The 17781-nt window shown below is 31.8% G+C and overlaps 2 protein-coding genes across 2 annotated transcripts in view; both read left to right on the top strand.

Annotated features, from left to right (window-relative positions):
* Positions 1–510: 510 nt before the first annotated feature.
* LOC115880335 lies at positions 511–1500 on the top strand. Its single transcript, XM_030897542.1, has one exon. It carries the CDS (start codon positions 511–513, stop codon positions 1498–1500), a length of 990 nt encoding a protein of 329 aa, XP_030753402.1.
* A 1556-nt stretch (positions 1501–3056) lies between these two features.
* LOC115880575 (formin-2) overlaps positions 3057–17781 on the top strand; it is a 55673-nt gene continuing 40948 nt past the window's right edge. The window contains exons 1-5 of the mRNA XM_030897835.1: positions 3057–3401; positions 5551–5824; positions 7696–7933; positions 8311–8497; positions 12192–12377. Coding sequence (XP_030753695.1) covers positions 5619–5824; positions 7696–7933; positions 8311–8497; positions 12192–12377 — 817 coding nt within the window. The 5' untranslated portion in view covers positions 3057–3401; positions 5551–5618. The remainder of the gene's footprint in view (positions 3402–5550; positions 5825–7695; positions 7934–8310; positions 8498–12191; positions 12378–17781) is intronic.

Raw genomic sequence — 17781 nt, 5'->3', positions numbered from 1 at the left:
TTCTTGTTAACGAAATTTAAAGAAAAATCTCATAAAACACATGCAAAAAAATTAATTTGGATAGCTTAGTTTTTTTAGAAACTTTTGTATCTCTTGTATTTTTTTGATAAAACTCGCCGATTTGCAATTAAAAATAAAATGTAAAGCATTACATGTCAGGATTTTTTTCCTGACATGTAATGCTTTACATTTTTAGATGAAGAACCTAGGGGGCTGCTGCAATTTTTTTAGGAAAAAATCTAGTCGGCCGCTGTCACTTTTTAGGAGGTTTCTAATATTATTTTATTTGACATTACTCTACAGCAATACGTTATTATCTTACGATCAGTTAATTATTCCGAAGCCTTTTTATGATCTATTTAATTGCGTAAAAAAGGAGTTTTAATTACGTATTACATAATCAGTAAAACAATAATGGTTAATTTCACTAATGCTGAAATGGCAGATATGCATTTTATGTATGGGCGTGCAAATGGAAATGCCTTGGAAGCTTGTCGTCTTTATACAGAAATGTATCCGAATCGTAGACCTCCCCACCTCAGCACGTTCACTAGACTTCATCAAAGGCTGCATGAATCTGGCACTTTCGAAAAAAGAAGTTTGGATACCGGCCGACACCGCCAAATTCGAACACCCGAATTAGAAGTTGCTGTCTTAAATATTATTGAAGCGCAACCTGAGACAAGTACCAGGAAAATTGCAGCGGACTTAAATACTTGTACATCAACTGTATGGAGGATATTAAAAGAACAGCAGTTATATCCTTACCATATACAGAGAGTTCAAGCTCTTTTACCAAGTGATTTCGAGCCGAGAATGACATTTTCCCAATGGTTTCATCAAATGAATATGGAAAACCCTTTTTTTTGTTCAAAAATTCTTTTTTCCGACGAAGCTAGTTTCTCAAGAGATGCAATTCAAAACTTCCATAATAGGCATATATGGGCTGAAGAAAATCCTCATTCAGTTATAGAATCTAGACATCAATATCAGTTTTCCGTTAACGTTTGGATAGGAATTGTCGATGAACATTTAATTGGGCCCCATTTTCTACCTTTAAGATTAACTGGTGAGTCGTATTTTTATTTCCTACAAGAAGAATTGCCTCCTTTACTAGAACATTTACCCCTGCAGATTAGACGAGAGATGTATTACATGCATGATGGTGCTCCAGGACATTTCAGCATAGATGTACGAAGGTATTTAAATCTTAATTATGAAAACCGCTGGATAGGAAGAGGTGGGCCTCATTTCTGGCCGCCTCGATCCCCAGATTTGAATCCTTTGGATTTTTGTATTTGGGGATATTTAAAAGAATTAGTTTATGCTACACCAGTACAGGATATCGAAGACCTACGAAATCGCATAATTGCATCATGTGATATAATAAGAAATAATCCTGGTATATTTCAGCGTATTAGGGGCTCAATGTTGCGTAGGATAAATGCATGTATTACATCACAAGGTGGACATTTTCAACACCTGTTGAAAAACATTTAATGGCTCCTGCAAAAGACGTTGTGTTTTTATTTGAGTTGCAATGTTTAAACATTATTTTTTTAACGATATTATTTTGTACTTTCATGAATTAAAATACAGAATTAAAAATTGTCTTGGTAAACAATTTGAAGAGGTTATCGTTCAGAAGAAAATGTAACTGAAACGAAATAAAACTGTTTGACAGCAGCCCACTAGATTCTTTATCTAAAAATGTTTTTTGTCCTGACATGTAATGCTTTACATTTTATTTTTTAATTTCAAATCGGTAAGTTTTATCAAAAAAACACAAGAGATAAAAAAGTTTCTAAACAAACGAAACTATTCAAATTAATTTTTTGCATGTGTTTGATAAGATTTTTCTTTAAATTTCGCTAACAAGAATGATAGGGGTAGTTTATTTCAACCCCTTCCACTTATTTTAAAAAAGTGAAAAAATTACCAAAAAGTGTGTTTTCATAATAGTAGTGCTTCCATAAAATTTCATTAGTCTATCGCTTTTCGTTTTCAAGATAAAAAATAAAAACATTATTTTTCAGCCATCTTTGTACCGCGATATCTCCCTAACGGTTGACTTTTCACTCAACGTTTATGAAGCAAACTACCCTTTATTTTCAACAAGGAATCACCCCTGAAGTTTTTCGCATTTGTTTTGAAACACCCTGTATATAAACGGGATTTGGTTTAAGTATTTAATACTCAATTCCAACTACAGCCTATTGCTGCGTTCCCGTTACCCTACGCCACATATCTAGATTTAGAACGTCATCAGCTTCTAGGTTACGAGCTTCCATATGCTTCCTTAATCGTTCCGTTCCAGGATTTTCTAGGTCTACCTCTCTTCTTTCTGCCCTGGGGAGCCCATTGAAAATCTTTTTTTTGGCCACCTGTTCTGCGGCATACGCAGAACATGTCCCAACCACTTTAAGATGGATTGTTCGATTCGATCTAGTACTGTTTCCTCCGATGCATTCATGATACGCCTGACCTCGATGTTTGTTTTTTTTTCATCCTAGATATACCTGCGCTTCTTCTAAGGTAGTCCATTTCAACAACTTGGATTTCGCGCTTCGCGTCTGCACCCAGAGTCCATAGCTCTGAACCATAGCAAAGAATTCTCTTTTTAGTTTTTTTTAGTTGTTGCAGACAAGTTTCCGTCCCACCAGAGGCTACTAAGACATTTGTTTGCTCTTCTAAATTCGGGTTTGTATTTTTTCTTTGCCCAAACCCTCGTTGTTGATAGTAGTTGCCCACTTGACGAATCTGGACGTTATCAATAATGAAGACTTCAAAACAAGCGTAGACGGGAGAGAGTTAGACACAATAGAATATAAGGTCGCCCTCATAATCTACATCTCTAAATCTCCTAAAGTTTTTAATTAATAAAGCTAGTTTGTAAGTTTAAAGTTTCAATTTCTACCATAAAAATACTTTACTGCTGCATTTTCCTGCTGTATTATATTCTGCAGTTAGCTGTACACGTTTGGCAACGTTGCGGAACACTGCCTGTCGCTTTTCCCTTGTTTCGAATCGCCCAAAACTGGCGGAAATGTCTTGAACCGGAACGGCACTCGGTGGTAAGAACCGTGCACCTACACATAAACCGTTTAAAATGGAATTAAAAAATATCTGTGTTCGATTGCGTACATCGGAGTATAACCACGTACACTCGGGCAGTGTTTCAACGAAACGTTAATATTCGTGTTAGCAAAACGCATCAATCAAAATAAATAATATACAAGCGAATAATCGCCTAATAAGAATTAAAAAAAATGTGAGTGTATAAATAAAAAAGAAATCATATTAAAAGAGAATGAAATTATTTATTTACATCTGTACAGTGCGATAATGTGATTTGTAACAGTTGGATATTTTTCGTATCTGCAAAAATTATTTTAAACATGGTAAGATTATCTTGTTCCTCTTTGCATGTAGGTTTATATGAATAAACACATTCCTATTATCAGTATTTATTTATATTTATGTATGTTTTATGACTGTTCTAAAATAGGTTTTAATTGTTGCAAGTAAACAGTGATTCATTAACATCATGCTATTGTTATTTAAAAATAACGTCGCGTTTTAGTTTCTTATTCCTCTTAGTTATTCTAGAGGATGTCTTGAATTAATGCCAATATTTACAGGGCTGGTAAGACCTTGATAAAAGAAACATATTTCTTCATTTCTTCTTTGCCAATTTTCAAATAAGTCCAAAATATCCGCTTTATTTAACATTGAAAAATAAAAAAAAACTTTTTTGCATATACCGGGTGTTTCTCAAAAGTGGCTCCCCCCATTAACTTTTTTATTTTTTCAGTTAAAAAATGTATTTCCTATATTAGTGTATGACATAAATTAGGGTTGATTGACGTATAATTGTTTTCGGTCACATCCTGTTTCACCGGGAATGACTACAACTTTTGATTTTTAAATGGCACCCTCGGTATTATTTGTTTTATTCGATAGAAAATGACACTCTGAATAGAATGATACATCACATGTCCACTTGTGACATTTTTGCTTAAAAAATCGTATTTTAAATTTCAATCTAGAGTGCTGTATTAAAAATACTAATTTTTAATCAAGGAGCATTGGAAAATAGATTTGATTGTCTAATGTTTTCGTGTCTTGTCCTGGCCGGTTAAAAGATGCCCCAATCGTATTTTTAATCATATCTTAATTTTTTCAAATGGAACAAGGGTGGCTCATTAGTATATTTGGAAAAGGCATTTTTTACTAATAATTTGGTACCACACACTTGGTATTTTGGATGTCAAATTGTCGTTATGAACTACATGTTACAATTTCAAATAAACCATATGCGAAAATTTCAAAAGTTGACATATGATATGCCATTCTATTCAGATAATAAAAAATCTCAGAATATTTAATATTATTGTTGCAACAAATTATCCTAAATATTAAACTAAGCAAAAAAAGTCGTTTTTATTATTACATCAAGCTAACGTTATGGTTTTATGCACGCACATACTTATTTAGTAATCTAAAATTAATTTTTATTCTTTTACAGACAAATATTTCTTAATAACTATTACTACGCATGAAAAATCTAACTCTTGTGAATATGTAACATGTTTTAATATAGATTATTTCAATTATTATTAAAAAACTCTGGAGGGTATACCCATGGTACAAAGAAAACAAGGTATGATCGATAGCGGCCCCAATTTCGTTAAGTTTGCGCATACCACCTGTGACGTCATACGCCATACAAAAAAATATCCATATTGTGCAATTGCCACTAATAAAAAAAGACCTAAAATAGAGAAGAATTAGGACATAACCCTAAAAGTTATGTCAAATCATCGTGCTTGACATTTGAAAAATTGTTTTGACATTTATTGTGTCATCTGTTTGACAATTTGAAATTGGCGCGCGGAACTTGCCGACCAATGGTGCTGTTTATCACCTGTGACGTAGTGACCAACCTGCGCAATATCATACCTTGTATTCTTTGTATCATGGGGTATACTGGTATACATTTATATAAAAACTTACCAGTTAATATGATGTGTGAAAAAAATGACAGTATTACAGAATATCGCTGAAGCTTACTCATGACATTGACATTGACAGCTAACCTCGGGTTATTTTAGATCCTTGTCCTCAGAGTTACCTCAGAGTTACAGAAGGCCTAACTGTCATTTTTCAGAAACTCTATTCTTTACGCAGGTAGAGCCCACGATAGCTCTATAAATAAATGATGTCAATTTTTTGGTTTAAATTGAATACTTCCTAAAGTTGTATTTTAAAAAATTTTATAGTTAAAACTAATTAATAAAAAATAAACTTTCTTTCCCTTAGAAATTTATTAATTTTCAAAATGACAAAATTATTGGGATTATTTAGTTTAGATTTTACCTTGATACATAGTCCCTAATCGTATATTTCTTCTACTCGTATATTAAATCAAACATATTTAAACAAAAGTATATGTTTAAGGCCTAATATCTAAAAAGCAATATACAAATTAACTACAATTATATAAATACAGTTTTACCATCAGTTTTAATTGTTTTTTTTTCGTTTCAGATCATGGCAAAAAATAAAGATATAAAAACATTTAACCCTTAGAAGCTCAAGAAAAACGCAAAAAAATCATGGGGAATCTTCAAACAAACGAAGGCGGCAAGTCAGGCTCTAAAGGTGGTCAAAAATCAGCCACCAAATCGAAAATGAGGCTGCTGGGGGGTAAAAAGGGGGCTAAAACCGAAGAATGGACCAGTGTAGTACCAGAAGAGAACGAAATCAGTATCAGGGTCACTCCAGAAAAAGAACCAACACCGCCTGTTGTTAGAACTACCAGGTACGTTAAATTTAGGAACACAACCCTTGGATATTTTAGTTTAGTAGATTTTTTTATTTAAAAAAAATAATTTGACGCCGGTTTATCAAAACTTCAAAGTGATTTTACATAGATATAATGTCATAATAATGTTTTTTACAGTATGTGCCTACAGTATTAACATTTTGAAAAAAATGCAATCTTTATGAAACATGTGGATGCTTGCTCTATGCTATTGCTCCATGGTTAATTCCGTTTATACCTTTTCAACTTTCCATACAGTCTTAGAGAAAAATTAAAAACTATGAAAATATGGTTGAATTTTCTTAAATGAGATCCCTAAGAATCAAAACGCGTTTATATGGTAATATCATAATATTCGTATGGAAATTTAGAAATATATAAACTGGATTAGCCCATTTTAGGACAAGCAAGATTTTTTCATGACATATTTCTTATTTCTTAAAATGTTATTAATAAAGAATTATTTCTCCTAGTAAAGGCGATATGGAAATATACTGTAGAATAACTAAACGTTCTTGTAGAATAACTCTTTATACAGTATGTCTTCTGAAACATAAAATATTTTTTGTTGATTAGGTAAATATGTTAACAAAGCGACTGACAAACTAGATTTTGTTTGAATTTGTATGTAGTTCTATTTTACAAATATATAGAGTACTAGCGTGTACCCGCGACTTCGTTCGCGTCGAATTAATTTTTTCTATTGGTGATAAAGTAAAGCAAGAATTTCCATTAACATACAAACTGGATAAAATTTTCTCACATTCATTTCAGCATGAGAAAAAACAATATGGCGATATTATTATATAACTTGGTAATATTTGATTTGGATTAGTTTCATTTCGTTGGAATTTGGCTTTCGAAAAATCCGTTAACCAAAAATAAGCTTTTTACGTCAAGCAGTTTAAGCAGAATCGTGGTTAATCAATTATCCAACTTTTTGGAACACCCTGTATGATTTTTTAAAAAAATTTAAAATATGTAAAAAAACAAAATAAATTTCCCCGAAAGACTAACCATTTTTTAAATAACAAATATTTAAAGGGCGTTTTCACCCTCTTGGAATTTGAGATTCGGAAAACCCCTCCTTATCGAACCTCTACACCCGACAGTCCATCTGTTTGCCAAAAATCAGCTTTAAACGTCAAGCAGTTTAAGCAGAATCGTGATGACTCAATGGTCAAATTTTATAAAACACCCTGTATAAATTTTTAAAAAATCTTAAAATATGTAAACCAACAAAATAAAATATACGTGTTTAAGAGTTTTTTCCCAGAAACTCATCGGTTTTTAAATAAAAAATATTCTAATATTTGAGGGGTGGTTTCACCCCCTTAGAATTCGAGATTCGAAAAATCCCTTCTTATCGAACTTCTACACCCTAAAGTCAATCCGTTTTCCAAAAATCAGCTTTTTACGTCAAGCGTTTTAAGCAGGGTCGTGATTAATCAATGACCAGATTTTTCGAAACACCCTGTATACATTTTTAAAAAATTTTAAAACATGTAAAAAAAATAAAATCTACATGTTTACGCGTTTTTTTATAAACTTGACGGTTTTTTAAATAAAAAATATTGTACTATTTGAGGGGTGGTTTCACCCCCTTGGAACTGAAATTTCAAAAAATTCCTGCTTATCGAACCTCTACACCCCAGAATCAACCTGTATGCCAAAACTGAACTTCTTAAATTGAGTGGTTTGAGCAGGATCGTGATTGATCAGGGAGTCACTTAAGGCTTTTATATATTAGTATAGATTCTAAGAATATTTCTTTAGTCTAAATTCAAATAAATTAAGAATATCGTTATCTCCTCCATTAAAGTCACAAAAAGAAAATACTACAAAGTAATTGTGATTATTGCTTTCAGCTCTGACTCACACTTTACTCTTGCCCTCAGTCCAGCTGCGTTCAATCAAGACATTACCTTCACCAGTGATAAGAAGAATTCAGTATCAACATCAGCACCGATTCTGGACAAAGAAGTACCCTTAGCATCATCGACCCTAATTAATAAGGACGAGAATCACGATAGTGGATCCTTTAGTGATGTATTCCAACCACTGAATAACTTTAAATTGAATGAATATAGAGCCAGGGTTGACAAGGTAAATATTTCATTTTAAATTAGAGTAAAAGTACCATACGATCGAAGAAACGGCGTCAAAGATGCCTGACAATGACAATCAATGATAATTTTGGTGAAGTCAAGCCTTAGAGTCATTTACTTAGCCTGTACTAAGTTCTGTCCTATTTTAATCTTTCTATAATTATTAGTGTTAATTTTTTGTAAATTCTTAGTAAATGCCGCCTTTTTTTGATCATACGGTATAACAAATTAAACTGTCAAACTAAACTTCAAAAATATTAATTAATTTAATTTTTTGATCTGAAGTGACTTCACAGATCATTCAATTTTTTGACGTTTGAAAAAAGGTACTCTATTATTCCACTTATAATCAATAATAATTATACTTTTTTTAAGGAAAAAGTTACAAAATTAAGCAAACTGGGAGTGACAAGAACGTCTCAGATAAGTCTGGAACAGAATGGAACAGGTTTTTCGAGTGGTGTGGTTGAAATAACCGAAAATGAGAATGAAAGCCCTACGGGAGAAGATAAAATTGGTATTACTGATGAAGTTGATGATAGTAGAACTACCAACACTTACAGTAAGTAATTTAGAAATGTTTCATTAGCATCCCTAGATATATTACCATTTTAATTTAAATTCTATTGTTATAATTGAGATTTTGAGGATATAAGGTGGCATTATAATAATCACTGGTTATTTTACAGTAATTACACTGGTTTACAAAAGCAGCAAATTTTTTCTCGAGCCCTGTCAATAGTTCTGCTGATTTTTATGTAATTTGACATCCCGAATTCATATATAGCTCCCGTTTTCTTCTATCACTGGTTTTTGTCAAAGTCCAGTGACTGTAATGATGAGTTATAACTCGTTATAACTCAAGAAAGGGGAACACACAATAGATCTGTAAGGTCGCAGTGGTTAACTCCCTTCCTAAACATTCTACATTCTCACATCGACATGAATTTAATTTAAAAGTCTGGAAAGAATTATTTTAGTGCAAAATAATAAATAAAAAGGTACCTACCTTTATTTTGTTTGCTTGCTTGCCATTTATACTCTAAACTAGCCTGTACCTGCGACTTCGTTCACGTCGAATTAATCATTTGTAATGGTGATGAATAAAAGCAAAGCAAGAATTTCCATTAACATACAAACTGGATAAAATTTTCTCACATTTATATCAGCATGAGAAAAAACAATGTGGCTATATTATTATATAACTTGGTAATATTTGAGGGGTAGTTTCATCTCGTTGGAATTAGACTTTCGAAAAATCCATTTGCCAAAATTAAGCTTTTTACGTTAAGCAGTTTAAGCAGAATCGTGGTTAATCAATTACCCAACTTTTTGGAACACCCTGTATGATTTTTTGAAAAAATTTCAAAATATGTAACAAAACAAAATAAATTATGCGTGTCCAAGCGTTTTCCTGAAAGACTAACCGTTTTTTAAATAACAAATATTGTAATATTTGAGGGGCGTTTTTGCCCTCTTGTAATTTGAGATTCGAGAAACCCCTCCTTATCGAACCTCTACACCCCACAGTCAATCCGTTTGCCAAAAATCAGCTTTAAACATCAAGCAGTTTAAGCAGAATCGTGATTAATCAACGATCAGATTTTTCGAAACATCCTGTATACATTTTTAAAAAATCTTCAAATATGTAAAAAAACAAAATGAAATATACGTGTTTAAGCGTTTTTTCGGAAACTTGACCGTTTTTTAAATAAAAAATATTGTAATATTTGAGGGGTTGTTTCACCCTCTTGGAACTGGAATTTCGAAAAATCCCTTCTTATCGAACCTCTACACCCTAGAATCAACCTGTATGCCAAAATTGAGCTTCTTACGTTGAGTGGTTTGAGCAGGATCGTGATTAATCAGTGAGTCAGTCACTTAAGGATTTTATATATTAGTACAGATTATAACTCTCTCGATCCAAAAACCAGCAGTACTAGGTCAACATACTTGCATTCCACTTTTCTTTTCCAGCTTAGTGATATTTTGATGAAAACGTTCTTTGTGTTAGGTTGGGTCCGAGACTGCTGCTAAATTTTTAGGGAAAAAATCCAAGTGTGTGTGAAGGAAATGCTCTCTAAGAGAGTAATCATCCAAAGTAGTTTGGGGATCCCCAATAACTCCATTCTTGATTTTAGCCTAGGAAATATTGGATCTCCCTCAAAAACTGATAGTGATGGAAGAAAATGGAGTTCATATTTGGTATCAAGATGTCATTAAAAAAAAGAAAGTTGTTTTAATTTCCCTTTACATAAGAATCTGCATGAACTATGTCAAGGCAATTTTTATTCAGACCAGTGTTATTATATATATAAATAGCTCTAAAAGCAAGGTTCATAGCTTGATTGGTTATCTTTCTCCATTTGTTTCTGTCTTTCACCTTTATTCTCCAACCATCCACTCTTATCCTTCTCAAGTCCTCTTCAACATCATTTTCCCATCTGATTCTCGGTCTACCCCTTCTTCTCTTCGTTATACTCGGTGCCCGATATAGTTGCTTTACTTCTTCATTTGTTCTTCTGGTTCATATGTTGTCTATCTCCTCTCCTCCAAAAATCTTCCTCAGTATTTTTCTTTCCCAAATCTCTAGCCTCAAATTTTCCGTTGAATTGAACGTCCACGTTTCACATGCATACAGCACTATTGGTCTTATCATTGTTTGGTATACTATCCCTATCTGACCATTCCATAAATTTCGTTTTCTTCTCATTAAACACTAAGCTTGATTTTCGAGTCTTTTGGTCACCGATATCAGCTCTTTCCGATCTCTTGCTAAGATAACTAAATCATCGGCAAAGGCTAAGCATTGGTGTCTTTTTGTATACAGAAAGCCCTCTCTGTTAATTTCCGCATCTTTTATAATTTTTTTTAATACTACACTAAACAGTATTGGAGATAGTGGATCCCCCTGTCTTAATCCGTCCCTGATTAATAATTTTTCCGTTGTTTGTCAGTGTGTCAGTGTTATTATACAAAGTAGTTTTTACAATATTCATCTAGATTAGTTTGTTCTATTTTGTTGTGTATTAAAATGTTAGGTTTAATATCAAGTCTGTATTCTGGTGTAAAATTACTAAAACGGTAAAGATCTGTTCCTGAACAAGCTATGTTAAAATTGTAGAAATGTTAGATGTTGAATATTTTTAAATTAATAAGATTAGTTTTTGAGAGGTATTGGTTCTATAAACTAAGTTATAATCATTGCCTGGAAACTTATATGGTGAAATTTTGATAAAATAATTTAGCACTCACTAAAAACACGGTATGTCGCTAGTGGTAGGAAAAATGATTTTTAGAGGTTACTAGTTTATTTGGTTGCCTGTGATATGCATATACAGGGTGTTTCCTAATTAATCTACAAAATAAAAAATCGTTAGAAAACCGGGCGCTTAATAAGTATATTTATTTTTTTCTCGGCAACCGTTTGATGAGCAAGAAAAACTCAAAAAATCAATTTTGTTGAAAAAGGATGGCCAGTCAAGAAAAAAAATATATTTTCTTTAAAAAAGCAGTAGTGTACTATTTATGTTAAGCAAAATATCGATTTTTTTTTAATTTTTAACACTCTGTAGATCAGAAAGGACGTGCTTTAGACACATGAGGAATCACACCACAATTTTTTAGACTAATTAGAAAACACCCTGTATATTGTCAACTTGACAATGATTGTTGATAAATCAAAAAATACCTTTTCTGTGAAAAAAGCCCGATTTTCGCAGGAAAAATTTTGGTTTTTATTGAATTTGGGCCTGCGTCTGCAAATACCGGTACGTTGTTTAATATTCTATCTATCTAAATTTTAAATATCATAGTCAGAAATAGTTTTATTATTTATTAACTGTAAAAATGGTACACTTATAAGTTTTATCAAATATTGTGATTTACTTTCTACCTTGTAGTCAAAATTTATATTTAATAAACTGTAAAATATATATATATTCTTATGTTTTATTAAAGTTACTCTGATATACTAATATATCAGTGTAACTTTAAAACTAAATCCTTTGAAATCAAATATAAACATAAAAAATATTTACAGCAGAAAAGGCGAAGGCGCTGGGTTAAACGTAGTCTCTACTAAGAACACGGAGGGGCGCTTTGACCCAAAATTTTACTATTAAGTTTCATATCTATCTTAATAGAAGATTATTTTCTTTTATCTATGGTTATAATATTTCATTAAAAGAGGCGTGTTGTATTAAGTGTAATATTACAAAAACTGTTTTGTGTAAAGTATTTTATTTATTTTTTAGATTCCATTCCACAATACCGTCGTCATATGTCTGTCCCATTAGACACCTCTATTTTGGTGGATAGTAATACGAGTACAAATTTACAGAAAACGCAATCATTGAGCAAATCAGAGTTGGAAGCTCGACTACAGAGGCCTAAATTTGTTCCGGAAAAGTTAGATTTTAAACTGTACGAAAAATTTGAAGGTAGGAATTCCTTTTTTATTTGGTCCTATTTTTATTTGAAATTTTGTATAAATTACGTATAGTAAAATATCGCAGAAACTGATGCACCAGAAATTGGTATGCTTGAAATATGAATCCAGTTGTTACTTTGAATGTGGTGAGAAATCATTCAGCAGTGGTACTAAAAGGATGTCAAAGTGCCTCTCTCTTTATTGAATTTATTTAAATATTATGATAGTTAAATATTTTATTATTTTATAATATTTAATATACAGGGTTCGGCAATAGTGCCCGACGCACTATTGCCGGACCCAATATACACACCGACCGCCACAGTGGTTCCCAGATAGGTCATTACTTAGAAATATTAATTTAAAAATGTTTGAAAGAAACTGTTGCTAATACTTTTCTTATATTCCCCTGTAAACGATACATAATAAATAATAAAATAAAGTAAGCCTAGTGTGGCGCTTTTTTTTATTAGAAATGTCACATTTTTGCTACTGGTATCAAGCTGACATAAACAGTTTTCAAATACCGCCAGTTAATTACTTATTTTATTAAAATTGATAAAAGCTGTTGCCTTTTCAGTAATGGACGTTCGAAAAGAAGGTCAAAAGAACTGTTTTTTCTTTTTTGCATTTAATTAAACCTAAGTAATATTAGTTTATGGCAATTTATTTGAAGGCAACAAAAATTGTATATTTACATTTTTGCTTGTCAGTCTTTAAGACTTTTAACTACTTTCCCTTTCAAATCCTCTTAAACGGCATGATAATACTTGTTGCTTAAAGTATATTGCATATAAATTAATTGCTGCCGGATCTTATACCGGGTGGTTAAAGATTGGCTTTTTGTCTTAAAATAAAAGTAACTTATTGTCAATTTATTTCGTGGACACGCTGTATATCAATTGACAATAAAATTGTATTTATAAAATGAAACAACTCTCTCTTTAATTTTTTCAACATTTAAAATATATTTGACCTCTTCAATATGAAAAAACATGTACAGGGTGGTCGAAATTGGTCTGTTTTAACAGAGAAAACCTATTTCCTGACTAGATAGAGCAAAACCGCCATAGATGTCATGGGCTCGATTTGTGAGATACGTTTAATGGCGTAAACTGCCTGTTGTTATTTTCACTGCCAACTTAGATACCGGGTCTTTTTGATTTTTTGACCATTTTGAAAATTGCCCATAATTTTTTTATTTTGCGGAATAATCAAATTCTGTAAAAACGTTTTTAAGGCACTTTTTTAAGCACAATCCAGTGGCGTAGTCAGTTTTTTTCTATGCTGTCTCTTTTTGTCAGAAATAATAAAAAATATAATTTTTTAAATGGAAATCATAGTTGGCTATGAACTTAAAAAAATGCTGACGTTTAACCCTTTCCAACGATATAAAGTTATGGGTATCTATTTCTAAGAATAAGAGAAATATTAGGTTTTTTATCTTTATATCGAAGCGGGCTTTGATTTTGGGTTGACCCTCGGGTTGACCTATTTGCCTAATTATTTTTTATCACAATTTAATATTCTATATTATTATTTATCTGCATAATTAAATACTTTTGAAAAGGTACATTTTCACATTCTATTTATATATTATTAGTATTAGTAATTACAACTGAAATCAACACAATAAACAAAGAACAAAACTAGAGAAACGTATTTTTTGAGTGACGAATATGGTTTTCTAAAAAAAATCAAAGATGTTCAAACTGAGCACTTCCTTGCTGAATACACAATAAACATCATTTGCGCACAGAGTTACAACGATTTATTAGGCAAACTGGTGTATTAAGTCCAAAAGCTTGCCTATAGTAGCCTTCTGCAATTCTTCTCTCGTCCCAATGGCTCTTTCCTTATATATAAGGTCTTTTAATTTCCCCCATAAAAAAGTCGAAAGGAGTTAAATCACAGAATCTAGTAGGCCAAGATATGGGCCCCTTGTTCCAATCCAATTCTCTCTAAATTCTCCATTTAATAGTTCGGTTGTAACTCTGGCGTTTTAATTGTAATTGGTAATACTAATATAGAATGTTGATTTACCTTTTCAAAAGTTTTTAATTATGCAGATAAATAATAATATAGAATATTAAATTTTGATAAAAAAATAATATTAAGCAACTAGGTCAACACAAAATCAAGGCCCGCTTACAAAGATAAAAAACCTAATATTTCTCTCATTCTTAGAAATAAATACACATAACTTTATATTGTTGGAAAGGGTTAAATGCCAGCATTTTTTTAAGGTCATAGCCAACTATGATTTCTATTTAAAAAATTATATTTTTTATTATTTCTGATAAAAAGAATAAGTATAAAAAAAAACTGACTACGCCACTGGATCGTGTTTATAAAAGTGTCTTAAGAACGTTTTTACAGAATTTTATTATTCCGTGAAATACAAAAGTTATGGGCAATAATCCAAATGGTAATAAATTCAAAAAGACCCCGTATCTCAGTTGGCAGTGAAAATATCGACAGGCAGTTTACGCCATTAAACGTGTCTCAGAAATCGAGCCCATGACATCTACATATGTCGGTTTTGCTCTATCTAGTCAGGAAATAGGTTTTCTCTGTTAAAACAGACCAATTTCGACCACCCTGTACCAGTGGCGTAGCAACCGCTGTATCAGCTGTATCAATGATACAGGGCCCACTAACCTGAGGGGCCCACCGAGCAGTAAAAAAAAATCAAAATATGATGTTAGCATCAAACTTTTTCGTAATTATGCAAACTTTGGTCATACTTTAATAAAACCCCGTATCAACTACAGCCAGAGCACGCGGCCATCACGTATTTGCCTGTCCCCGTATACATCAACCGGTTGCCAAAAATAAAAAAATAAAATTGTTATATACCTAATAATTATTGTTACCCTTCTTGATTTTAGTTTCATAATATTTTCTTGTTTTTATTTTTATGTTTGTTTGTTGTTGGTTTTTGGAACGAATATTTATTTTATTTCTGTAGGTATAATTTTACCAAAGACCATACGTTCCTTGTTTTGATATTTATGTTTATTGTTGGAACTATTGTTTATTTTATTCCTGTAAGGTAAAAGTTATTAATAAATAATAAGCTATTCTGATCAGACGGTAAGTTTTTTTATTTTTTTTTTACCCCCCCCCCATGGTTCTGTCTCAGGGGCCCCCGGCGAAATTCGTGATACAGGGCCCTTTCAATGCTAGCTACGCCACTGCCCTGTACATATGTGCAAACATAATCTGTATATGCAAATCACACGAACTGGGCCCAATTTTTTAATACATATTACATTAAGTTTTTTATATACATTTATTTAGCATTTGTTATCAATTTCTATTAAAAAAGGTGCAGTCGAGCTATATCTAGATCTAACAGTTATGACCGCGCAGCTAATTAAGGGGAACCACTGTGGCGACCGGCACAAAATTCCGCCACCCTAAAAAATTGACTAAGTTTGATGTTTCGTAACTTTTTATTTTGTAATTTGATTTTTACGATTATGGTATCAGTGTGTAAATACATTTATTGGCATTATTTTTTATTATTTTAATGGCTTATATTCTTCGGTTAGGTGGGTTTATACCGGGGTAAATCAAAACGTTGTTTTTTGCCATAAATTCAAAACACCCTGTGGAAAATATGATACGTGCATTTTGGATAAAATACACTTTCCTGTAATCTTAGATGTATTCCTAACATTTCATTTTTTGAATTATCCCATTATCTTTATTCTTCTGTGAGCTACACATTTTTAAGCTAAGTATTGATTTCAGAGACAATTTCAGAGACAACAGCTCGAGATCTTCATTGTATCGAATGAATAAGGGCAGTTATTCTTTTTTCAGTCTATAGCTTGATAAATATCAAGCAATAGATCAAGAAAATCCTTTACAGGAGCTAAGGCTAGAATTAACGGAGAAATTTCCGTTAAGGCTAGCCATAGCCTTTTTCAAAACTTATGAAGCATCAAACTTGGTCAAAATTTTAGGGTGGCGGAATTTTGTGTTGGGGGGTTTATATAGTTTAAATATTTTTTATTGATTCGTGATCTTTTATTTTACAAGATTGTAGAATATATCGGACAACTTATTATGTACGATATATTCGTAAATTTACTGTATCATTATTAATAATTTATCGAGATAATTTGGATTAGATATGTATAGATTTATGCTCGGCTTAACTGGTCTAAAATATTGGTGGGATTGCCTAGAAATTTTATTACTAATTTTGTTTGAAGATAGGTAACTAGACAGACACATAGGTACCTATGTATTTCTAAAATTTAATAGTTTTATAGGTGTAATAAAATTATTTTTAAACATATTTAGTTTAAAACATATTAAAGTAAAATATTATCAATGGCGTTTTTTCACTAAATGTTATAAAAATATTTTTATGGCTATAAAATGTCTTAAAGCAGGTGTTGTCCACTTTGTCCGCTGTATATTTTAACTGGTTCTAAATAAACCCAAATAAAATATAACTATTTTTCTAATTAAAGAGATGAATCTAGGTAATTATTACTAGTGATGTTGTTTGTGACATTAGGTAATATATTTATTTACTAGCGTGTACCAGCGACTTCGTTCGCGTCGAATTAATCATTTGTAATGGCGATGATAAAGCAAAGCAAGAATTTCCATTAACATACAAACTGAATAAAATTTTCTCACATTTATGTCAGCATGAGAAAAAACAATATGGCGATATTATTATATAACTTGGTAATATTTGAGGGGTAGTTTCATCTCGTTGGAATTTGACTTTCGAAAAATCCGTTTGCCAAAAATAAGCTTTTTACGTCAAGCAGTTTAAGCAATCGTGGTTAAGAAATTACCCAACTTTTTGGAACACCCTGTATGATTTTTTAAAAAATTTCAAAATATGTAAAAAAAACAAATAAATTATGCTTGTCCCCAAGCGTTTTCCCGAAAGACTAACGGTTTTTTAAATAACAAATATTGTAATATTTGTAAATATGTAAAAAAACAAAATAAAATATACGTGTTTAAGCGTTTTTTCGGAAAATTGACCGTTTTTTAAATAAAAAATATTGTAATATTTGAGGGGTGGTTTCACCCTCTTGGAACTGAAATTTCGAAAAATCCCTTCTTATCGAACCTCTACACCCTAGAATCAACCTGTATGCCAAAATTGAGCTTCTTACGTTGCGTTGAGTGGTTTGAGCAGGATCGTGATTAATCAGTATGTCAGTCATTTAAGGATTTTATGTATTAGTATAGATAGTTTCTAATATTGTATAGATCATGAATGGTACGGAACCTTTCGTGCGCGAGTCCGACTCGCACAGGTTATTTTCTATGACTCGCACTTGGCAAATTTTTCAGTGTCCTCTTGCTATTAAATGAGAAAGAAGTAATGGAAATCTAACTAATTTTTAAAATCTTAATGGAAATTAAAAAAA

The sequence above is a fragment of the Sitophilus oryzae genome, unplaced genomic scaffold (assembly GCF_002938485.1).
Source record: "Sitophilus oryzae breed Bouriz unplaced genomic scaffold, Soryzae_2.0 scaffold_1081_pilon_pilon, whole genome shotgun sequence".
Taxonomy (NCBI): domain Eukaryota; kingdom Metazoa; phylum Arthropoda; class Insecta; order Coleoptera; family Curculionidae; genus Sitophilus; species Sitophilus oryzae.
This window is presented reverse-complemented; position numbering and strand designations above follow the sequence as displayed.